This window comes from Pseudoliparis swirei, chromosome 3 (genome assembly GCF_029220125.1).
Source record: "Pseudoliparis swirei isolate HS2019 ecotype Mariana Trench chromosome 3, NWPU_hadal_v1, whole genome shotgun sequence".
In the NCBI taxonomy this organism is placed as follows: domain Eukaryota; kingdom Metazoa; phylum Chordata; class Actinopteri; order Perciformes; family Liparidae; genus Pseudoliparis; species Pseudoliparis swirei.
The window spans coordinates 25,483,736-25,505,957 of record NC_079390.1 but is presented as its reverse complement, the minus strand read 5'-3'; the positions used below and the strand labels follow the sequence as shown (position 1 = coordinate 25,505,957).

The following is a 22,222-nucleotide window of genomic DNA, read 5'->3' as shown; positions in this document are numbered from 1 at the left end:
GATACACTGAGCTCCTCTCTCCTCTCTCCTTATGGACGCTTAGGATACACTGAGCTCCTCTCTCCTCTCTCCTTATGGACGCTTAGGATACACTGAGCTCCTCTCTCCTCTCTCCTTATGGACACTTAGGATACACTGAGCTCCTCTCTCCTCTCTCCTTAAGGACACTTAGGATACACTGAGCTCCTCTCTCCTCTCTCCTTAAGGACGCTTAGGATACAATGAGCTCCTCTCTCCTTAAGGACGCTTAGGATACACTGAGCTCCTCTCCTCTCTCCTTAAGGACACTTAGGATACACTGAGCTCCTCTCTCCTCTCTCCTTAAGGACACTTAGGATACACTGAGCTCCTCTCTCCTTATGGACGCTTAGGATACACTGAGCTCCTCTCTCCTTAAGGACACTTAGGATACAATGAGCTCCTCTCTCTCTCCTTATGGACGCTTACTTAGGATACACTGAGCTCCTCTCTCCTTATGGATGCTTAGGATACACTGAGCTCCCTCTCTCCTCTCCTTATGGACGCTTAGGATACACTGAGCTCCTCTCTCCTCTCGGACGTCTAGGATACACTGAGCTCCTCTCCTCTCCTCTCTCCTTAAGGACGCTTAGGATACACTGAGCTCCTCTCTCCTTATGGACGCTTAGGATACACTGAGCTCCTCTCTCCTCTCTCCTTATGGACGCTTAGGATACACTGAGCTCCTCTCTCCTCTCTCCTTATGGACACTTAGGATACACTGAGCTCCTCTCCTCTCTCCTTAAGGACACTTAGGATACACTGAGCTCCTCTCCTCTCTCCTTAAGGACACTTAGGATACACTGAGCTCCTCTCCTCTCTCCTTATGGACGCTTAGGATACACTGAGCTCCTCTCTCCTCTCTCCTTATGGACACTTAGGATACACTGAGCTCCTCTCTCCTCTCTCCTTATGGACGTTTAGGATACACTGAGCTCCTCTCTCCTCTCCTTATGGACGTTAGGATACACTGAGCTCCTCTCCTCTCTCCTTATGGACGCTTAGGATACACTGAGCTCCTCTCTCCTCTCTCCTTATGGACGTTTAGGATACACTGAGCTCCTCTCCTCTCTCCTTATGGACGCTTAGGATACACTGAGCTCCTCTCTCCTCTCTCCTTATGGACGTTTAGGATACACTGAGCTCCTCTCTCCTCTCTCCTTATGGACGCTTAGGTAACACTGAGCTCCTCTCCTCTCTCCTTATGGACGTTTAGGATACACTGAGCTCCTCTCTCCTCTCTCCTTATGGACGCTTAGGTAACACTGAGCTCCTCTCTCCTCTCTCCTTATGGACGTTTAGGATACACTGAGCTCCTCTCTCCTTATGGACGCTTAGGATACACTGAGCTCCTCTCTCCTTATGGACGTTTAGGATACACTGAGCTCCTCTCTCCTTATGGACGCTTAGGATACATTGAGCTCCTCTCTCCTTATGGACGTTTAGGATACACTGAGCTCCTCTCTCCTCTCTCCTTATGGACGCTTAGGTAACACTGAGCTCCTCTCTCCTTCTGGACTTTCATCTCTCCATCACACATCACTAACTCTACTTCCTCTTCTGGTCACATGACATCTATTGTTCCTCATCTCTTCTCTCCTGAAGGTTTCTTGTCTTTTTCTATTTCTTGGGAGTTGTTCCTGATCCGATGTGAGGTCAAAGGTCAAAGGTCAGGGGTGTCTGTATGTCCGGATGGTAAAGCCCTCTGAGGATAATTAGTAATTTGTGATATCAGGCTATAAAAAATAAACTGATGAGCAGAGGGCTTCAGAACACAGATGAAATATGTATTTAAATAACACATATAGATATGTATTTATATGTGTATATACACATATATATATACGTAAATATGTGTGTACACCGTGTCATGTTGGGGAAGTGAAGTACCTTACATGCGTAGTACTTGCTGCAGTGACTGACCTCAGGTCAGCGTTAAGGAGCTGCAGAGATCAGACCGAGCTCCCCAACTGATCCAGAATCTGTAGGTTCCTGTTGGTGGAACTGTTCCTGCGTGGTCAGGGGGGGGGCAGTCACTTCCTGTGAGATGGAGGAACGACAGAAGAAGAGAGAAGGAAGCCATTTTGATTCCTCAGCGACTCGTCGGCTGCTCTCTGCTCCTCGCGGGCGTGAGGAAGTGAAGAACACGGAGGGTCTACTCTCGCTGAGGAGAACCTGAAGAAGAGCTAAAGGAGAAGGAGAAGAAGAACGAGAAGAAGAACAAGAAGAAGAAGAAGAAGAACAGGTGGTCTCTGGTCTTGGAGGATGAGCTCTGACCGGCTGCCGTCCAGGGCGGAGGTGACGGGGTGGAGCCCACAGCAGCTGGCCGACTACCTGAAGAGGGTGAGCTGTTGTTGTTGTTGTTGTTTGTTGTTGTGGTTCTTTCTTTATTCATAGTCCTGATAGAGGACTCCTCTCTGTGCTGGTCTTGTTAGACCTTAGTCCTGATAGAGGACTCCTCTCTGTACTGGTCTTGTTAGACCTTAGTGCTGATAGAGGACTCATCTCTGTACTGGTCTTGTTAGACCTTAGTCCTGATAGAGGACTCCTCTCTGTACTGGTCTAGTTAGACCTTAGTCCTGATAGAGGACTCATCTCTGTACTGGTCTTGTTAGACCTTAGTCCTGATAGAGGACTCATCTCTGTACTGGTCTTGTTAGACCTTAGTCCTGATAGAGGACTCCTCTCTGTACTGGTCTAGTTAGACCTTAGTGCTGATAGAGGACTCCTCTCTGTCCTGGTCTTGTTAGACCTTAGTGCTGATAGAGGACTCATCTCTGTCCTGGTCTTGTTAGACCTTAGTGCTGATAGAGGACTCCTCTATGTACTGGTCTAGTTAGACCTTAGTCCTGATAGAGGACTCATCTCTGTACTGGTCTTGTTATACCTTAGTGCTGATAGAGGACTCCTCTCTGTACTGGTCTTGTTAGACCTTAGTGCTGATAGAGGACTCCTCTCTGTCCTGGTCTTGTTAGACCTTAGTGCTGATAGAGGACTCATCTCTGTACTGGTCTTGTTAGACCTTAGTCCTGATAGAGGACTCCTCTCTGTAGTGGTCTTGTTAGACCTTAGTCCTGATAGAGGACTCCTCTCTGTCCTGGTCTTGTTAGACCTTAGTGCTGATAGAGGACTCCTCTCTGTACTGGTCTTGTTAGACCTTAGTCCTGATAGAGGACTCCTCTCTGTACTGGTCTAGTTAGACCTTAGTCCTGATAGAGGACTCCTCTCTGTACTGGTCTTGTTAGACCTTAGTCCTGATAGAGGACTCCTCTCTGTACTGGTCTTGTTAGACCTTAGTAGCCTCGATGACCACCGTTAGTCACGGAGTTCCACAAGGTTCTGTCCTGGGACCTCTCTCATTGACCTCATTCATGCTTCCTTTGAGAAACATCATCAGAAACATTCCATAAACTTTCATTGTTATGCAGATGATACTCAATTATATCTATAATGTACATAGATATATATGTTTATATATATATATACATATATATGTATATATATACATATATGTATATATTATATATATATATATATGTATATATACATATATACATATATATTTATTTATATAATATATACATATTACAGTTATCAATGACAACTCTCTTTCCAGATGAATCTCTCCGGTTGTGATAAAGTTGTTCTCAAGAACTCAATCAGTGGATCCAGATTCGTGGTGAGTCCTTTAAAATATGAAGAAACTAACATGGAGGAAGAGAAGGAGGTAGAGAAGGAGAGGAGGAGGTGGAGAGTGAGAGGAGGAGGTAGAGAAGGAGAGGAGGAAATAGAGAAGGAGAGGAGGAGGTAGAGAAGGAGAGGAGGAGGTGGAGAGTGAGAGGAGGAGGAGAGGAGGGAGAGAGGAGGTGGAGGAGGAGGAGGAGGAGAGGAGGGAGGAAGAGGAGGTACAGAAGGAGAGGAAGAAATAGAGAAGGAGAGGAGGAGGTAGAGAAGGAGAGGAGGAGGTGGAGAGGGAGGAGGAGGTAGAGAAGGAGAGGAGGAAATAGAGGAGAGGAGGAGGTAGAGAAGGAGAGGAGGTGGAGAGGGAGAGGAGGAGGTAGAGAAGGAGAGGAGGAAATAGAGAAGGAGAGGAGGAAATAGAGAAGGAGAGGAGGAGGTGCAGACTAGTCATCATGACGTTAATAGTGTTTCTCTGTCCTCTAGAATCTGAGTGACAACGACCTTCAGAAGTTCCCCAAACTTCACGCTCCGTGAGTCCAGATCATTGATCAGCTGATCATTGATTATTGATCTCTACATTGATAGTGTTGATAATTGATTATTATTGCATCATGAACAATAATCCTCTTTATTCAACCAGTAGAGAACCTGCAGCACATAAACCATAAATCATGCCCCCTGGTGTTCAGGAGAGAGAATGCAGCTTTAACACATGAAGCATATACTTCTATACAACCAGATGAGTCGCCCCCTGGTGGTCAGGAGAGAGAATGCAGCTTTAACACATGAAGCATATACTTCTATACAACCAGATGAGTCGCCCCCTGGTGTTCAGGAGAGAGAATGCAGCTTTAACACATGAAGCATATACTTCTATACAACCAGATGAGTCGCCCCCTGGTGGTCAGGAGAGAGAATGCAGCTTTAACACATGAAGCATAGACTTCTATACAACCAGATGAGTCGCCCCCTGGTGGTCAGGAGAGAGAATGCAGCTTTAACACATGAAGCATAGACTTCTATACAACCAGAGGAGTCGCCCCCTGGTGGTCAGGAGAGAGAATGCAGCTTTAACACATGAAGCATAGACTTCTATACAACCAGAGGAGTCGCCTCCTGGTGGTCAGGACAGAGAATGCAGCTTTAACACATGAAGCATAGACTTCTATACAACCAGCGGCCTCTGTACGTGTCTCTGGTAACCCGTGTTCCCGTCAGGATGGTCTCTAAGTCCAGCGCTGACATCAGCAGGAAGGAGCAGAGGAGAGGCCTGTTCGGTCAAAGGTCAGCAGTGGGTCTTGTCAGGTCAGTCTGTTGTTCCACATGGAAGATGAACAACATGCAGCTTCCTCCTGGCTCTGTGTCCAAATACATCACTGAATACAACCGTATACGTGATATCTAGTATGGAGTACTAGTATGTAGTACTTTGAGGAGTACCACATACTCAAATACTAACTGAAGTAGCGGGTGCACTTTTATTAACATTACTAGGTTTTAGAGATAATTACAGATAATATTATTCAATCTTGTCGTTAATCATGAGAATTTATAATAATAATATTAATGTTTTCTTTCTGTCACAGATCAACACCCAAATATCATGAACCAGGTTAGTACTATTATATATATATATATATATGTGTGTATATATATATACACGTGTACTCTCTCTCTATATATATATGTATATATACTGTATATACATACATGTATATATATGTATAGAGAGAGTACACATACATGTGTATATATCCATACATATATACTCTCTCTCTCTATACATATATATATATACATATATATATGTATGTGTATATATGCATATACATATATATATATACATACATATATACTCATACATGTGTCCTCCTCCCCCTGTAGCTGCTGCAGACGCTCCTCCTGACCTCCAGGGTTGGGCTGAAGACGAGTTTGTGAGTCATGTTGTACTTGTACTACAGGGTGGTATTAGGACATAAATACTTCCCCCACCTCTCCGCCGTCAGGATGATGAAGAGTTCGACGATGACTATGAGAGCCCGTTCAGCGGTGATGAAGGCGAGGGCAGCGGGGGGGACTACGAGTCCCCCAATGAAGACCTGGACGGGGCCAACGACTACGAGCCCCCCCCCACCGAGCCCCCGGGGGACCTGGTCCCCAAGCCCAGCCCCGCGCCCCCAGACAGCGACTACATCGGTACAGCCACGAGGCCCTGAAGGCACCACGGAGTCCCTTCAGGGCCTCAGGCCTACGACCCGGATTCACAGAGCCACAGCAGGACGGGCCGGGGGTTCGACTCCCGGCTCCTTCTGCGTGGCCAATGACTCCATGTACACGTGTGTGTGTCTGTGTGTAGATAGCCATGTGTCCTCCAGGGGCCCGCCCCCTGCTGTGTCGCCCCGCCCCCCAGCCGCCACCCTGACTGCACCGTCCCCCCCGATGGTGAGGCTCCTTCAACCCTAGCCCACACATGAGGCCAGCGCACTAACCTCCACCTGTGTGTGTGTGTTCATGTGTGTGTGTGTGTGTGTGTGTGTTCATGTGTGTGTGAAGCCAGCAGAGTCCAGAAGAGACCGCTCCCCAAACCGTGAGTCCACGTGAGCTGATGTCATGACCCTGAGCCTGACCCTGAGTCTGACCCTGAGTCTGACCCTGACCACCCTGAGTCTGACCCTGACCCTGAGTCTGACCCTGAGCCTGACCCGTGGTTCTGTGCTCAGCTCCTTCAGGACCGCCGCAGATCTTTCGATGCAACAAACCGGGTCGAGGTTCTGGAGCGCCCCCGCCCCCCATCAGAGGTAGACCTGAACCCAGAGGCTGCTTGTTATGTAATCCTGTTGCTGGTCATGATGTCATGGCTCCAGACAGGAAGTCCATCCCAGAGCTGAGATAATATGACGTGACCGTGTCCCCTCAGGCCCTCAGCGCCACGCGGCCCACACGGTGAGGCCCCATGGTTCTGCTCCTCACACATGAGACCTGTACCTCACTGGGAGTGGTATTAATGATCTGAATGTCTGTCTCCTCTCAGCCGGGCCCTCGTCCTCACAGGTGAGTCCAAACCACCGTGGAGGGAATAAGGGGCCCCACAGGGCCCTGTGCTGGGGCCCCAGACAGACCCACGAGGTCCAGAGCCTTCAGCGCCTCAAGGGTCTCATCCCCCGAGGGGCCTCGTCCGTCAGGGGCCTCATCCCATCAGGGGGTCTGGTCCCCCGAGGGGTCTGGTCCCTCAGGGGCCTCGTCCCATCAGGGGGTCTGGTCCCCCGAGGGGTCTGGTCCCTCAGGGGCCTCATCCCATCAGGGGGTCTGGTCCCCCGAGGGGTCTGGTCCCTCAGGGGCCTCGTCCCATCAGGGGGTCTGGTCCCTCAGGGGCCTCGTCCCATCAGGGGGTCTGGTCCCCCGAGGGGTCTGGTCCCTCAGGGGCCTCGTCCCATCAGGGGGTCTGGTCCCTCAGGGGCCTCGTCCCATCAGGGGGTCTGGTCCCCCGAGGGGTCTGGTCCCTCAGGGGCCTCGTCCCATCAGGGGGTCTGGTCCCATCAGGGGTCTGGTCCCTCAGGGGCCTCATCCCATCAGGGGTCTGGTCCCTCAGGGGCCTCGTCCCATCAGGGGGTCTGGTCCCCGAGGTCTGGTCCTCAGGGCCTCGTCCCATCAGGGGTCTGGTCCCTCAGGGGCCTCGTCCCATCAGGGGTCTGGTCCCCCGAGGGGCCTGGTCCCTCAGGGGCCTCGTCCCATCAGGGGGTCTGGTCCCCCGAGGGGTCTGGTCCCTCAGGGGCCTCGTCCCATCAGGGGGTCTGGTCCCCCGAGGGGTCTGGTCCCTCAGGGGCCTCGTCCCATCAGGGGTCTGGTCCCTCAGGGGCCTCGTGCCTCAAGGGTCTCATCCCATCAGGGGTCTGGTCCCTCAGGGGCCTCGTCCCATCAGGGGGCCTCATCCCATCAGGGGTCTGGTCCCTCAGGGGCCTCGTCCCTCAGGCCTCTCACAGGGCGAGTCGTCTGGCTTCAGTTTAGAGACCTCATGGTTCTGAAGAAGAGGAGGGTGTGTCCTGCTTCATCATCTGTCCCTGTGTCAGGCCTCAGATGGACTCCCCCGACCCCCCCACCTGGTCCAAGCCACCGGTCCTCAGGAGCAGCTCCTCCGCCCGGCCTCCTCCCAACAGGTCGCCATCTTAACGCTGATCTGGAGTCAGACTGAAGCTGCTGCTAGTAACCCGCTTGTTGTTGTTGTTGTTGTTCTACAGGTCCGATGTGAGGAGAGAGGTAAGTGAGCTTTATTCAGATGTTTATGATTCATTGACCCCAACGACCTCTGATCGACCTCTTCTCTTCTCTTCAGCACAACGAAGGTGAGGCTGTCTCTCTCTCTTCTTTAATGTCTCTCTCTTCTTTAGTGTCTCTCTCTCTTCTATAGTGTCTCTCTCTTCTTTAATGTCTCTCTCTCTTCTTTAGTGTCTCTCTCTCTTCTTTAATGCCCCTCTCTCTTCTTTAGTGTCTCTCTCTCTTCTTTCATGTCTCTCTCTTCTTTAATGCCCCTCTCTCTTCTTTAATGTCTCTCTCTCTTCTTTCATGTCTCTCTCTTCTTTAATGTCTGTCTCTCTTCTTTAATGTCCCTCTCTCTTCTTTAGTGTCTCTCTCTCTTCTTTCATGTCTCTCTCTTCTTTAATGTGTCTCTCTCTTCTTTAGTGTCTCTCTCTTCTTTAGTGTCTCTCTCTTCTTTAGTGTCTCTCTCTTCTTTAATGTCCCTCTCTCTTCTTTAATGTGTCTCTCTTCTTTAGTGTCTCTCTCTCTTCTTTCATGTCTCTCTCTTCTTTAATGTCTCTCTCTCTTCTTTAATGTCTCTCTCTTCTTTAGTGTCTCTCTCTCTTCTTTAATGTCTCTCTCTTCTTTAATGTCTCTCTCTTCTTTAATGTGTCTCTCTTCTTTAATGTCCCTCTCTCTTCTTTAATGTCTCTCTCTTCTTTAGTGTCTCTCTCTCTTCTTTAATGTGTCTCTCTCTTCTTTAGTGTCTCTCTCTCTTCTTTAATGTCTCTCTCTTCTTTAGTGTCTCTCTCTCTTCTTTAGTGTCTCTCTCTTCTTTAATGTCTCTCTCTTCTTTAATGTCTCTCTCTCTTCTTTAATGTCTCTCTCTCTTCTTTAATGTCTCTCTCTTCTTTAATGTCTCTCTCTCTTCTTTAATGTCTCTCTCTTCTTTAATGTCTCTCTCTTCTCTTTAATGTCTCTCTCTTCTTTAGTGTCTCTCTCTCTTCTTTCATGTCTCTCTCTTCTTTAATGTCTCTCTCTCTTCTTTAGTGTCTCTTCTTTAATGTCTCTCTCTCTTCTTTCATGTCTCTCTCTTCTTTAGTGTCTCTCTCTCTCTTCTTTCATGGCTCTCTCTCTTCTTTAATGTGTCTCTCTCTCTCTCTTCTTTAATGTGTCTCTCTTCTTTAATGTCTCTCTCTTCTTTAATGTCTCTCTCTTCTTTAATGTCTCTCTCTCTCTTCTTTAATGTGTCTCTCTTCTTTAATGTCTCTCTCTCTTCTTTAGTGTCTCTCTCGCTTCTTTAATGTGTCTCTCTTCCTCTCTTCTTTAATGTGTCTCTTCTTTAATGTCTCTCTCTCTTCAGCTCTGAAACACAGCAGCTCCTCCCTCCCTTCACAGCCAGGAGACAGGTGGGAAACAACCGGAGTCCCACAGGGTTCAGCTGTGGGCCCACTTCAGTTTGAACTACGATGAAGGAAACATAGAAACACAGAAACATAGAAACACAGAAACATAGAAGTCTTTGAGTTGATCTTCCACAATAAAACAGGAAGCAGACAGATGATAACATGTCATTTGGTGAATCCGCTAACTAAAGCAGGACTACCAGAGCAGAGCCCTGGGGGACGCCAAGCCCTTTCTGCATGTTGTGTAATGTCGCGGTGACCTTGTGTGTGGCCTTGTGTGTGGCCTTGTGTGTGACCTTGTGTGTGACCTTGTGTGTGGAGGGCTTGGCCTGGTCCACCATCACGGTTCATGAGCATCCTGTTTCTCTTGTCTGAGCAGTTTGCCGCCCAGCGCTGCGTCTGCAGGACCTCTGACCCACAAGCTGCCGGCCGGTATGAACCACCACGCCACTCTACTTCCTATACATCTACATCCACATCTACATCTATATCTAGATATAAATATATATCTATATCTATACATATAGATATATATATATATATAAAGCCGTATGAAACAGTACTACGACATTTAAATATGTATTCATGAGCATTTTCTGAGTGTGTGTGTGTGTGAGTGTGTGTGTTTGTGTGTGTGTGTGTTTGTGTGTGTGTGTGTGCAGCGATGACCAGACACAGAAGCAGCTTGGTAGCATCCCAGTCGCTCCGTCCTCCTCCACCTGCGTCCCTAAACACACAGGTAGCAACACACACTCCTACGCACACGTTTGTCTGTGTGGTCGTGTGGGGACCTTGAACCACAGGCGGACCTCTCGGCGTGTGTGTGTCCTCACAAAGAGACTCTGCTCCAGATGTTAGGTCCTCTCCTGACCCCCAAGACCATGACGCCTCAAACTCAGTGTGTAGTACTGACATGTGTACTGTGTGTAGGAGCTGGATCCGCGCTGGTACGTGGGCAAGGTCACCAGAGGTCAAGCTGAAGGATGTCTGAGGCGAGTCAACAAGGTAACAAAGACCTCAAGGAAACACTTCCTGTTGTCTTCAGTGTGACCCACTGAAGCATCATGGGAAATGTATTTCCTGACACATGATGTAGTCCTCACGTGTGTTGTGTTTGTGTTGTGTGTGTGATGTGTTTGTGTGTGTGTGTTTTGATGTGTGTTGTGTGTGTATTTGTGTTGGGTTGTGTGTTTGTATTTGTGTTGTGTGTGTGTGATGTGTGTGTGTGTGTGATGTGTTGTGTGTGTGTGATGTGTGTGTGTGTGTTGTGTGATGTGTGTGTGATGTGTGTGTAATGTGTTATTGTGTATGTGTGATGTGTGTGTGTATATATGTGTATGATGTGATGTATGTGTGTGTGTGTATTATGTGTGTATATGTGTGATATGTGTGTGATTATTATGTGTGTTATGTGTGATGTGTGTGATGTATTATATGTGTGTGTATGTGTGATGTATATGTGTGATGTGTGATGTATATATGTATATGTGTGATGTGATGTATGTGTGTATATGTGTGTGTGTGATGTGATATGTGTATGTGATGTGTATGTATGTATATGTGTGTGTGATATATGTGTGTGTATGTATGTATTTGTATGTGTGATGTGTATATGTATGTGTGTATGTGTGTGTGTATGTGTGTGATGTGTGTGATGTGATGTGTGTGTGTGTGTGTGTGTGTGTGATGTATGTGTATGTGTATGTGTGTGTGTATGTATATGTGTGTCTGTGTGTGTGTATGTATATGTGTAATGTAATATATATGTATATGTGTGTGATGTGATATGTGTAATGATATATATGTATGTGTGTGTGTGTGTAATGTAATATGTGATATGTGTGTGTGTGTGTGTGATGTAATGTGTGATGTGATATGTGTGTGTGTGTGTGTGTGTGTATGTGTGTGATGTGATATGTGTGTGTGTGTGTGTGTGTGATGTGATATGTGTGTGTGATGTGATATGTGTGTGTGTGTGTGTGTGATGTGATGTGATGTGATATGTGTGTGTGTGTGTGTGTGTGTGATGTGATATGTGTGATGTGAAATGTGTGTGTGTAATATATATGTGTGTGATATATGTATGTGTGTGATGTGATATATATGTGTGTGTGTGATGTAATATATATGTATATATGTGTGTGTGTAATATATATGTGTGATATGTGATATATATATGTGTGTGTGTATATGTGATGTATATGTGTGTGTGTGTGATGTGATATGTGTGTGTGATGTGATATGTGATGTGTGTGTGTGTGTGATGTGATGTGATATGTGTGTGTGTGTGTGTGTGTGTGTGTGATGTGATATGTGTGTGTGTGTGTGATGTGTGTGTGTGTGTGTGTGTGTGTGTGTGTGTGTGTGATGTGATATGTGTGTGTGATGTGATATGTGTGTGTGTGTGTGTAGGACGGGGCCTTCGTGGTGAGGGACAGCAGCCAGCAGCAGCCCCTGCAGCCCTTCACCCTCATGGTGCTCTACCAGCAGAAGGTCTTCAACATCCAGGTCCGGCAGCAGCAGCAACACTTCCTGCTGGGGACAGGCCTCAAAGTGCAGGAGGTACGCCCCTAGTGGACACGAGAGGAAGGGCAGCGGTACTCGTCCTGTTCCCCGTGTGTCTGTGTTCAGTGTGCAGATAAAGGAGCTCACCTGTACTCACCTGTCTTCCCGTCCCTGCAGCTCTTCCCCTCAGTGAGCGGCATCGTCGCTCATTACTCCCAGAATCCTTTGCTCCTCATCGACGCCAAGAACCGCGCCTCCGGACAGCAGAACCAGTGTCAGCTGGCCGACCCGGCCGGGGACCAGATGAGCAGGCAGCAACGGTCCTGATGGGGTCACAGAACTAAACCAAAGAAAAAAACAAAAAAGTCAGAATTAGTTCAAACGTCTGATTTGTGCACACGTTGCTTCATTTGCTTATTTTCTAAAACTGTAATATTTACTTTTTGTCTCTTTAAAAGTTTTAGGTTGTAAATATGTGTGAATTACAAGTACAAGTAGGTGTGTGAACGCTGTATTTGTACAACATTAAAGTAGATTCAGGATTCAAACTGTTCATGTAAGAAGCTGAGCTGAATAAATCCCAAGTTCCTTGATTGTATTTACCATCGATTGTTTGTTTATTAATGTTTCAGGATAGAGAGGGAGAAGTGGGGGCGTGGCTTCAGAGCCATTCTGTATATAATCTTCTGCCAACAGGGCAGAGCTGGAGAGAAACAAGAGACATCAACCATGATTCATTTGAACCTCAATTTGAACCTTTATTTTGAAAGGCTGTTTTCAAGTAACTACAGGAAGGTATCTACAAAGTCTCTACAAAGTCTCTCTAAAGACTCTCTAAAGTACCTCTAAAGTCTCTCTAAAGTACCTCTAAAGTACACTACCGTTCAAAAGTTTGGGATCACCCAGACAATTTCGTGTCTTCCATGAAAAATCACACTTTTATTTATCAAATGAATACAAAATATAGTCAAGACTTTGACAAGGTTAGAAATAATGATTAATATTTGAAGTATTAATTTTGTTCTACAAACTTCAAGCTCAAAGGAAGGCCAGTTGTAGCTTATATCACCAGCATAACTGTTTTCAGCTGTGCTCACATAATTGCACGGGTTTTCTAATCAGACATTAGTCTTCTAAGGCGATTAGCAAACACAATGTACCATCAGAACACTGGCGTGATAGTTGATGGAAATGGGCCTCTATACACCTCTGGAGATATTTCATTAGAAACCAGACGTTTCACCTAGAATAGTCATTTACCACATTAACAATGTAGAGAGTGTATTTCTGATTAATTTAATGTTATCTTTATTGAAAAAAAGTGCTTTTCTTTGAAAAATAAAGTCATTTCTAAGTGATCCCAAACTTTTGAACGGTAGTGTACCTCTAAAGTCTCTCTAAAGTACCTCGAAAGTCTCTCTAAAGTACCTCGAAAGTCTCTCGAAAGTACCTCTAAAGTCTCTCTAAAGTACCTCTAAAGTACCTTTAGTCTCTCTAAAGTACCTCGAAAGTACCTCTAAAGTCTCTCTAAAGTCTCTCTAAAGTACCTCTAAAGTCTCTCTAAAGAACCTCTAAAGTACCTCGAAAGTACCTCTAAAGAACCTCTAAAGTACCTCTAAAGTACTGGTGGTGCTGCTCTGCTCCTTCCGTCTCTCTTGTGTTTGTTGTGACTCTTTAATGCTCTATTGTTCTGAGAACAATAGAGCGACGCCTCACAGCTGGAGCTCTGGGAGTCTGGAGAGAGTCGAGAGACACTTCACTCTCCTCTTCACTCTCCTCTTCTCTGTCCTCTTCACTCTCCTCTTCTCTGTCCTCTTCACTCTCCTCTTCTCTGTCCTCTTCACTCTCCTCTTCTCTGTCCTCTTCTCTCCTCTTCACTCTCCTCTTCTCTGTCCTCTTCTCTCTCCTCTTCACTCTCCTCTTCTCTGTCCTCTTCACTCCTCTTCACTCTCCTCTTCACTCTCCTCTTCTCTGTCCTCTTCTCTGTCCTCTTCTCTCCTCTTCTCTGTCCTCTTCACTCTCCTCTTCTCTGTCCTCTTCACTCTCCTCTTCACTCTCCTCTTCTCTGTCCTCTTCACTCCTCTTCACTCTCCTCTTCACTCTCCTCTTCTCTGTCCTCTTCTCTGTCCTCTTCTCTGTCCTCTTCTGTCCTCTTCTCTGTCCTCTTCACTCTCTTCTCTGTCCTCTTCTCTGTCCTCTTCTCTGTCCACTTCTCTGTCCTCTTCTCTGTCCTCTTCTCTGTCCTCTTCTCTGTCCTCTTCACTCTCCTCTTCTCTGTCCTCTTCACTCTCCTCCTCTTCTCTGTCCTCTTCAGGGACCTGGAGGCCTCTTTGTCTCCTCCCACCTCACCGATTAATAACCAGAAGTTTCAGATTCATATTCAGTTTCAGACGCTGTCAAGCTTAGTGTATGTGTGTGTGGAGTGTGTGTGACATACCTCATTAAATTCTCTTATCTGCCTGAGGGGGGAATTCAGCCAGCACTTATTCAAATCAACCCCCAACACACACTTATGCATGTGAATGTGTGTGTGTGTCAGACAGCCAATCAGCTGGTCCGTGGGCGGGGCAGCAGGCTACAAGTCCCTCCGGTGAGCAGCAGCACGGCAGCATTAGACCAGCATGGCGTCCTTCGTCCCCGAGCCACGGCTTTCCCCCCCGAGGGGGCTCTGGTCTCTGGGCCTCTACAGCCCTCCTGAGGCCAGTCTGGGGGGGCCCCCGTGGACCCACAGGGACCCCTACCACTGCTTCTCCTGCCCAGACCCGGGCCCCGTCTATGGGGAACCAGGACCCCCCCCAGCCCTGGTGGCCCTGCTCCCCCCCCTCTTCGGGGGCCCCTGGGCCTCCCTCCAGCGCCCGGTCCGCCCCCCGTACTCCTACTCCGCCCTCATCGCCATGGCGATCCAGAGCGCTCCGGGCGGCCGGCTGACGCTCAGCCAGATCTACGACTCCGTGGCCGACCGCTTCCCGTTCTACGGCTGGCAGAACGCCGTCCGCCACAACCTGTCGCTCAACAGCTGCTTCCGGAAGGTTCTGCGGCCGCAGGGCGACCCGGGTGAGCCACGCCCACTGACCGACTGAGGAGAGGAGTGTGTGTGCTTACACTAATGTTCCTCCTCTTGCCCTCCTCCTCCTGCATTTCCTCTTCCTCCTTCTCCTCTCTACAGGAAAAGGAAGCTACTGGACTCTGGACACAAACTGTGAGAAGATGTTGGACAACGGAAACTTTCGCCGCAAGAGGAAGAGGAAGGCGGAGAGCATGCCCACTGTGAAGACACCTTCCTCCTCCTCCTCATCAGGGCTCAGCCCTAAACTTCCCAGCATGCACAGCGGCATGGGTGGCAGCAGTGAGTTCCCGGAGCTCTCAGACGGAGCCCTTGGCGGCTTCCTGCCTCCTCCTCCTCCTCCTCCTCCTCCTCCTCACGCCGGCTCCCCCTCACCGTTCATGCAGGTACCGGACCTCTCCTCCCCGCCTCCTCCTCTGGGGTTCTCCTCCCGCCCCGGCTCCGGGGGGCCCCGGTGGGACCCCAGCAGCTCCTCGCTCTACGTGGACCTGCAGACGGAGTCCTGCTTCCTGCCGGACCTGCAGGAGGCCCAGCAGCTGGAGGCCCAGTGCGGCTTCTACGGGGGGGCGCTCCTCTGAGGAGGAGGAGGAGGAGGAGGAGGAAACGGATGTGAGAGTATTTATGTACTTTGTTTGTATTTATCTTTTTTCTAAACTGACCAAAGTGGGTGAATGTTTTTTACAGCGTGAATATGAATTGAATGTGTTTAAAATATTAATAAATATTAATAAATATTTTGTGTTTTCTTCTTCTCCAAACCGTTTACACAGCCCTCACTTGGGTCCGGTGGGGCTTCGGGGAACGCAGGTACACCATCACGTTAAACATCACAACGTTAGCTACTGGAATCCATGATGATGATGATGATGATGATTGTCATGATTGTTATCATTATAACTCAACTCTTGTCCTCAGGACTTACAAGAATAAACTTCATTCTGACTGCTTTTTATTGACAGCTTTTACTTTCAATACTTAAGTACATTTAATATCAGGAAAGTACTTTTGATACTTAAGTACAAAACATGTCAGAGACTTTTACTCAATATAGATTATATATAAATAAATATAACTTAATGCACTTTAATCCTTGAAGTATTAGAGTTTAAAACAGCTTCATGTTGACTCGTCAGGATGATCAACAGATCAATAGATCAATACAGCTGTTTACACAACATGAGGGAGAGAGTGTCTGTGTGTGTCTGTCTGTGTGTGTCTGTCTGTCTGTGTGTGTCTCTGTGTGTGTGTGTCTGTGTCTGTCTGTGTCTGTTTGTGTCTGTGTGTGTCTGTGTGTGTCTGTCTGTGTGTGTGTGTCTCTGTGTGTGTGTGTCTGTGTGTGTGTGTATGTGTGTGTGTGTCTGTCTGTCTGTGTCTGTGTGTCTCTGTGTGTGTGTCTCTGTCTGTCTGTGTGTCTTTGTCTGTGTGTGTGTGTGTGTCTGTCTGTGTGTGTGTGTCTGTGTGTGTCTGTGTGTCTCTGTCTGTGTGTCTCTGTCTGTGTGTGTCTGTGTGTGTCTGTGTGTCTCTGTCTGTGTGTGTCTGTCTGTCTGTGTGTGTCTGTGTGTCTCTGTGTGTCTCTGTCTGTGTGTGTGTCTCTGTGTCTCTGTCTGTGTGTCTCTTTGTGTGTGTCTGTCTGTGTGTGTCTGTCTGTGTGTCTCTGTCTGTGTGTGTCTGTGTGTCTCTGTCTGTGTGTGTTTGTGTGTGTGTGTGTGTCTCTGTGTGTCTCTGTCTGTGTGTCTGTCTGTGTGTCTCTGTCTGTGTGTCTCTGTGTGTCTCTGTCTGTGTGTGTCTGTGTGTCTCTGTCTGTGTGTCTCTGTGTGTGTGTGTCTGTGTGTCGGTGTGTCTCTGTGTGTGTCTGTCTGTCTGTGTCTGTGTGTCTCTGTGTGTCTCTGTCTGTGTGTCTCTGTGTGTGTGTGTCTGTCTGTGTGTGTGTCTCTGTCTGTGTGTGTGTCTCTGTGTGTCTCTGTGTGTGTGTCTCTGTCTGTGTGTCTCTGTGTGTCTGTGTGTCTCTGTCTGTGTGTCTCTGTGTGTCTCTGTCTGTCTGTGTGTGTCTGTGTGTGTGTCTGTGTGTGTCTGTGTGTGTGTCTCTGTGTGTGTCTGTGTGTGTGTCTGTGTGTGTCTGTGTGTGTGTCTGTGTGTGTGTCTGTGTGTGTGTCTCTGTCTGTGTGTGTCTGTGTGTCTCTGTCTGTGTGTGTCTGTGTGTCTCTGTGTCTCTGTGTGTGTGTGTCTGTCTGTGTCTCTGTGTGTGTCTGTGTGTCTCTGTCTGTGTGTCTCTGTGTGTGTGTCTCTGTCTGTGTGTGTGTCTGTGTGTGTGTCTCTGTGTGTGTCTGTGTGTGTGTCTGTGTGTCTGTGTGTGTGTCTGTGTGTGTGTGTCTGTGTGTGTGTCTCTGTCTGTGTGTGTGTCTGTCTGTGTCTGTGTGTGTGTGTGTGTGTGTCTGTGTGTGTGTCTGTCTGTGTGTCTGTGTGTCTCTGTGTGTGTGTCTGTCTGTGTGTGTCTGTGTGTGTGTCTGTCTGTCTGTGTCTGTGTGTCTCTGTCTGTGTGTGTGTCTGTGTGTGTGTGTCTCTGTCTGTGTGTGTCTGTGTGTGTCTGTGTGTCTCTGTCTGTGTGTCTCTGTGTGTCTCTGTCTGTGTGTCTCTGTGTGTGTGTGTCTGTCTGTGTGTGTGTGTCTGTCTGTGTGTGTGTCTGTCTGTCTGTGTCTGTGTGTCTCTGTCTGTGTCTGTGTGTCTCTGTGTGTGTGTCTCTGTCTGTGTGTGTGTCTGTGTGTCTCTGTCTGTGTGTGTGTCTGTGTGTGTGTGTGTCTTGAGGCGTATGCAGTGTAAACAAACAGCACACTTACCTCATTGTGCGGTACCTGTGACGCAGGACAAGTCCCTGGGGTGGAGGTAGCGTGACTCCTCGCCGTGTGGAGCTCCGTCGGGCTGGAAGGAGATCGTGTCTCTTGGAGATCGTTTAAAACCATGACATCAGCTTTTAAACGATCTCAAAGTTTACAAGCCAAAGAAATGTTTTGTTTTTTTGGAAACATGAATGAAACCTCAAGTTTACAGCTTAACCGTCTGGAGGGTCTTTAGACGGTATGAATACTATTATGATTAAACATGTATTAATGACGTCTTCTCTGTGTTTACGGGGGTCACGTGACGGTTATGTTCATGCTTCGATGAAACGGCTCATCAATATGGTTCTGAGGTTGCCGTCTTCTGTAGACGTTCTACTTCCGGGTTCTTCTTCTCACGAGATCCTACGTGACTCACACAGCGAGCCGAGAGCTTCGACGTGCCGTGTGAGGTCTGTGTCGAGCTCCGCCCCTCAACGTGATTGGTTGAATAGTGTGTCTGTCAAAATGTTGAAACTAACCAATGAACACTCAGGAAATCACTAAGGACCGCCCACATTACTCTTCTGAAGCACACTGCCGTTAGTCAGTCAGTTTATATCTATAAAAACAAACTACATGTAAAAACAAACTATAAATGAACTATATCAATATAAATATATATATCGATATACTTGTTTATTTATATACAAATGACATTCTGTTCTTGAAAAACAGACTAAACTATAGTAAATATTGTTTGAAAACTAAAATGGTTAAAGTTAATTCCTCATTTGCATCCATCCCAGAATGCTTGATCCGTAATATCATGACATCATCTCTGTCTCTTATTTGGTGGGAAAACATATTTGACAGAAAACACTTTGACAAAAAAAAAAAAAGTATATTACAACATGTGGTTTTCATGCTCTTGTGTTCCAGCTGACGCTGTGACTGTCCAGCAGCAGCCGTCCTCCCACCAGCAGAAGACCGTAGAGCAGAGGTCAAAGGTCAGCATCACACCTGAAGTTAGTCCAGCGTTAAACATTAATATTACAAACGGGTTCTAAAATGAGCTTTAACGGTTGTTCAGTGGGTAAAGAGGCGCCAGACGGAAGTGGGTTCACGTTCCTTTAATTACAAATAAAAATGTTTCAACACAAACTAGTCCATTCAGGATTTAATGAAAAAGAAAAACAGTCGTAGAAAATAAACATTTGCTGTGATCAAAAGGTTATTTTACAGTCCGACACCTTAAAACCAGGAAGTATTTACAGTTTTCTGTCCGGCGTCTTTGTGTCTCGCCGTCGACCTGCACAACAACAACAACATTTTAATGAGGGACATGTATTACAGTTTGTTTAGTCTGAACAAGAACTGGTAGCCTAGCTTAGCACAATGACTAGGAGCAGAGAGAAACTGCTAGCCGAGCCCGTCGTGTTTATTGCTCACCGATTGGCCGAAGCCTCAGCGCTGCTCACCGATTGGCTAAAGCCTCAGAGCGGTTTGGGCAGGCGGGACACCTCCAACACACACTCATCGTAGGCCTCCTGGTAGTCCTCGTGGGGCTTGATCAGGATCACGCAGGTCGGCCTCTTGGAGCCGGCAGAAGCACCCAGATCCTGAAACCAGAGAGCCAATCAGAAGCTGTCGCTTAGTCACACGACTACACAAACATGGCCGCCAGCAAGCCAGACAAAACGGGTTTAAAGAACCGGTCCTTTGCACATCTGTACTCATGATAAAGAGTATTATGACATTTGGAATAACTAGGCAGTCTGGAGGAAGACCCGGACCCGGACTCACCCCTTTGGAGGGGATGTAGGCGTAGGGCAGGCTGCGGTCCTCGCACATGACGGGCAGGTGGCAGTACACGTCGATGGGCAGCGTGTCGCCGGCCATCACCACGATGCTGCGGAGACGAGACAACGGTCACGGCACGCTGAGGTCCCTGAACGCATCGAGGTCCCTGAACGCACCGCGGCGGACTCTCACCCTTTCTCCCCCTTGTTGATGAACTTCTGGACTTCTTTCACTCCTCTGCGGATGTTCTTCACTTTGGAAGCTGGAACAAAAACATGGAGAATCATCCTGAAACGTGTAGTTCTTTAACCTCTGAAACGTATAGTTCCTTAACCTCTGAACCGTATAGGTCTTTAACGTCGCCATTGAAACGTGTAGTTCTTTAACCTCTGAAACGTGTAGTTCCTTAACCTCTGAACCGTATAGGTCTTTAACGTCTCCATTGAAACGTGTAGTTCTTTAACCTCTGAAACGTATAGGTCTTTAACGTCTCCATTGAAACGTGTAGTTCTTTAACCTCTGAAACGTATAGGTCTTTAACGTCTCCATTGAAACGTGTAGTTCTTTAACCTCTGAAACGTGTAGTTCCTTAACCTCTGAACCGTATAGGTCTTTAACGTCTCCATTGAAACGTGTAGTTCTTTAACCTCTGAAACGTATAGGTCTTTAACGTCTCCATTGAAACGTGTAGTTCTTTAACCTCTGAAACGTATAGGTCTTTAACGTCTCCATTGAAACGTGTAGTTCCTTAACCTCTGAAACGTATAGGTCTTTAACGTCGCCATTGAAACGTGTAGTTCTTTAACCTCTGAAACGTGTAGTTCCTTAACCTCTGAACCGTATAGGTCTTTAACGTCGCCATTGAAACGTGTAGTTCTTTAACGTGTAGTTCTTTGACCTCGCCACTGAACCGTGTGCAGAGACGCTACTCCTTCGTGACAGGAGGACGTTTCGTTGATCGATTTAAGGCGAATGAATCGGAAGATTAAAACACGATGTGGGTGACCGACCGTAACCCGTCGGCGTTAGGACCCGGGGTCGGGCTCCTTCTCACCTTTCTTCACGCACTTGTAGAGCTTCTTGCTGAGCTTGCGCGAGGCCAGCGGCTGCGCGATGGGGTTCACGTTGGCGATGAGCTCGTGGTAGGACTTCTCGTTCCCGTCGGCCACCGCGGCCTCCGGCTCCACCGCGGACACCTTCTCCTTCTTCGTCTTCGTCATTTCTGATCAAATGAATCGATCCGCGCTTGACTCCGATCCTTCTGCTGCTGCTGCTCGCGAGGGGCCGACACGTGTGTGAGATTCTTCTTCTGCGGTTTGGTCTGACCGGATTAGACTACAGCGATCCTGGCGGACCGGAGGTAGCATCGGCCCTTTCAAAATAAATGACCAGGCTGCAACTGCACGGAACTGTGTTTTCATCTTTTTTGTTATATTTATTTTATATATACATAAATATATATATATATATATATGAAAACAATGTGTAGAAAGAAGAACACAACTAAAATAAACAATAATAAATATTAGTAAAGGAAATTATACATTCATACTTATATATCTTTATTTATATATATACACATATATATATTTATTTCTATAGATATTTATATATAGATATACATATATATATAGAAAGATATTTTTTTTTTAGGGCTGTGAAACGATTACAATTTTTAATCGGATTAATCACAGGTTTTTGTGGATTAATCATGATTAATCACATATTACCGATATTCTCGGTATATTTTGTGAGAACATAGAGATTTATGACAAAAGACGGATATATACATTTATACATTCTTCTATACAATGGTGCTGCAACTCAGCAGTTATTTAGCAGTTTTCTTCCATATGGAACATTAATACATCTTCATCCTAAACAGAATGTTTAACCCTCCTGTTACCTTTGGGTCAATTTGACCCCATTCAATGTTTAATGTCGGTGTTCTTTGGGGTCAATTTGACCCCAGGCTGGTTTTCACTGTCAAACATATAAGAAATATCAACTTTTTATTTATTTAAAGGGCTATTTAGGTAGTCAACAAACAAACATAAAGTACCTCACACTTAAACTTGGGAAGCAATATTAATTCTAATAATTTTCTGGAGGTTTTAATTGCTGGGGTCAAATTGACCCCGAGGGTAAAATATGTTAGTAAATGTAAAGGTAACAGGAGGGTTAAACAGAGCATTTTTCTCTTGTTTGTCAACCATTAACTCCACCATGATACAATCTAAAGGCCTCTAGTCTTCCTCTAGCAGCTGCTGAGGCAAACTGACTGTGTGGGTTTTCTTCATGAACTGGGCCGTGATGAAAGGGACGGCGGGGACACCGCTGCAAAGCTGAAACCTCACCGGCCCGGACAGGTGGACAGATTGACAAGTGACTTTTGTTTTGCTCGGTCCCGATGCGCGCGCACGGAGCTCTGTGGCGCGCGAGACGGAGATCGATAAGTGTTAACGCAACGCGAAGAGACAGATATGACATGCTGCTGTGCAGATACGATCAACAACAGACGTTTAGTTTAATAAAAGAACAAAGACGTGCTATAGAGAACATGTCAGGGGGCGGGCTAATCTCTTTAATGTCATTGATCTACCGACACTACGCCGCGATCGACTGGCAGGTCGCGATCGACGTGTTGAGACCCTGATCTACAGGAAGTAAAAGTCGTAACAAGGTTTCCGGAGGTGAAC

At 47.0% G+C, this 22,222-nt stretch overlaps 3 protein-coding genes across 5 annotated transcripts; 2 read left to right on the top strand and 1 right to left on the bottom strand.

The window, feature by feature from the left end:
- Nucleotides 1–2,103: 2,103 nt before the first annotated feature.
- On the top strand, nucleotides 2,104–12,446 carry lcp2a (lymphocyte cytosolic protein 2a). Of its 2 annotated transcripts, none has more exons than XM_056411788.1 (21): nucleotides 2,104–2,361; nucleotides 3,635–3,697; nucleotides 4,183–4,229; nucleotides 4,918–4,983; nucleotides 5,286–5,311; nucleotides 5,584–5,633; nucleotides 5,706–5,895; nucleotides 6,056–6,141; nucleotides 6,253–6,286; nucleotides 6,420–6,497; nucleotides 6,617–6,642; nucleotides 6,731–6,750; nucleotides 7,767–7,853; nucleotides 7,935–7,953; nucleotides 8,030–8,039; nucleotides 9,296–9,341; nucleotides 9,718–9,770; nucleotides 10,001–10,077; nucleotides 10,269–10,343; nucleotides 11,751–11,900; nucleotides 12,021–12,446. In XM_056411788.1, the coding sequence occupies exons 1-21, from the start codon at nucleotides 2,284–2,286 to the stop codon at nucleotides 12,168–12,170; spliced, it is 1,431 nt and encodes a 476-aa protein (XP_056267763.1). In that variant the 5' UTR covers nucleotides 2,104–2,283; the 3' UTR covers nucleotides 12,171–12,446. The 2 variants fall into 2 exon arrangements, with proteins under 2 accessions (XP_056267763.1, XP_056267762.1); XM_056411787.1 differs by having other exon boundaries at nucleotides 4,918–5,004.
- Nucleotides 12,447–14,464: 2,018 nt separating this feature from the next.
- Nucleotides 14,465–15,669, top strand: foxi3a (forkhead box I3a). Its single transcript, XM_056440127.1, has 2 exons — nucleotides 14,465–14,897; nucleotides 15,010–15,669. The coding sequence occupies exons 1-2, from the start codon at nucleotides 14,465–14,467 to the stop codon at nucleotides 15,483–15,485; spliced, it is 909 nt and encodes a 302-aa protein (XP_056296102.1). The 3' UTR covers nucleotides 15,486–15,669.
- A 3,169-nt stretch (nucleotides 15,670–18,838) lies between these two features.
- On the bottom strand, nucleotides 18,839–20,829 carry nhp2 (NHP2 ribonucleoprotein homolog (yeast)). 2 transcript variants are annotated; one of them, XM_056409192.1, is made up of 5 exons: nucleotides 20,578–20,829; nucleotides 19,716–19,785; nucleotides 19,527–19,632; nucleotides 19,202–19,342; nucleotides 18,839–19,032 (listed from the first exon to the last, which is right to left on the bottom strand). In XM_056409192.1, exons 1-4 carry the CDS (start codon nucleotides 20,741–20,743, stop codon nucleotides 19,217–19,219), a joined length of 468 nt encoding a protein of 155 aa, XP_056265167.1. In that variant the 5' UTR covers nucleotides 20,744–20,829; the 3' UTR covers nucleotides 18,839–19,032; nucleotides 19,202–19,216. The 2 variants fall into 2 exon arrangements, with proteins under 2 accessions (XP_056265167.1, XP_056265157.1); XM_056409182.1 differs by having other exon boundaries at nucleotides 19,173–19,342; nucleotides 20,578–20,828.
- Nucleotides 20,830–22,222: the final 1,393 nt, after the last annotated feature.

Coding starts and splice junctions, on each gene's coding strand:
- lcp2a (XM_056411787.1), top strand. CDS start 2,284: ATGAGCTCTGACCGGCTGCCGTCCAGGGCGGAGGTGACGGGGTGGAGC. Junction 5,896..6,055: donor CCCAGACAGCGACTACATCG/GTACAGCCACGA, acceptor GTCTGTGTGTAG/ATAGCCATGTGTCCTCCAGG. Junction 11,901..12,020: donor CAGGCCTCAAAGTGCAGGAG/GTACGCCCCTAG, acceptor CCGTCCCTGCAG/CTCTTCCCCTCAGTGAGCGG.
- foxi3a (XM_056440127.1), top strand. CDS start 14,465: ATGGCGTCCTTCGTCCCCGAGCCACGGCTTTCCCCCCCGAGGGGGCTC. Junction 14,898..15,009: donor GCGGCCGCAGGGCGACCCGG/GTGAGCCACGCC, acceptor TCCTCTCTACAG/GAAAAGGAAGCTACTGGACT.
- nhp2 (XM_056409192.1), bottom strand. CDS start 20,743: ATGACGAAGACGAAGAAGGAGAAGGTGTCCGCGGTGGAGCCGGAGGCC. Junction 19,633..19,715: donor ATCAACAAGGGGGAGAAAGG/GTGAGAGTCCGC, acceptor TCGTCTCCGCAG/CATCGTGGTGATGGCCGGCG. Junction 19,343..19,526: donor CCTACATCCCCTCCAAAGGG/GTGAGTCCGGGT, acceptor CTCTGGTTTCAG/GATCTGGGTGCTTCTGCCGG.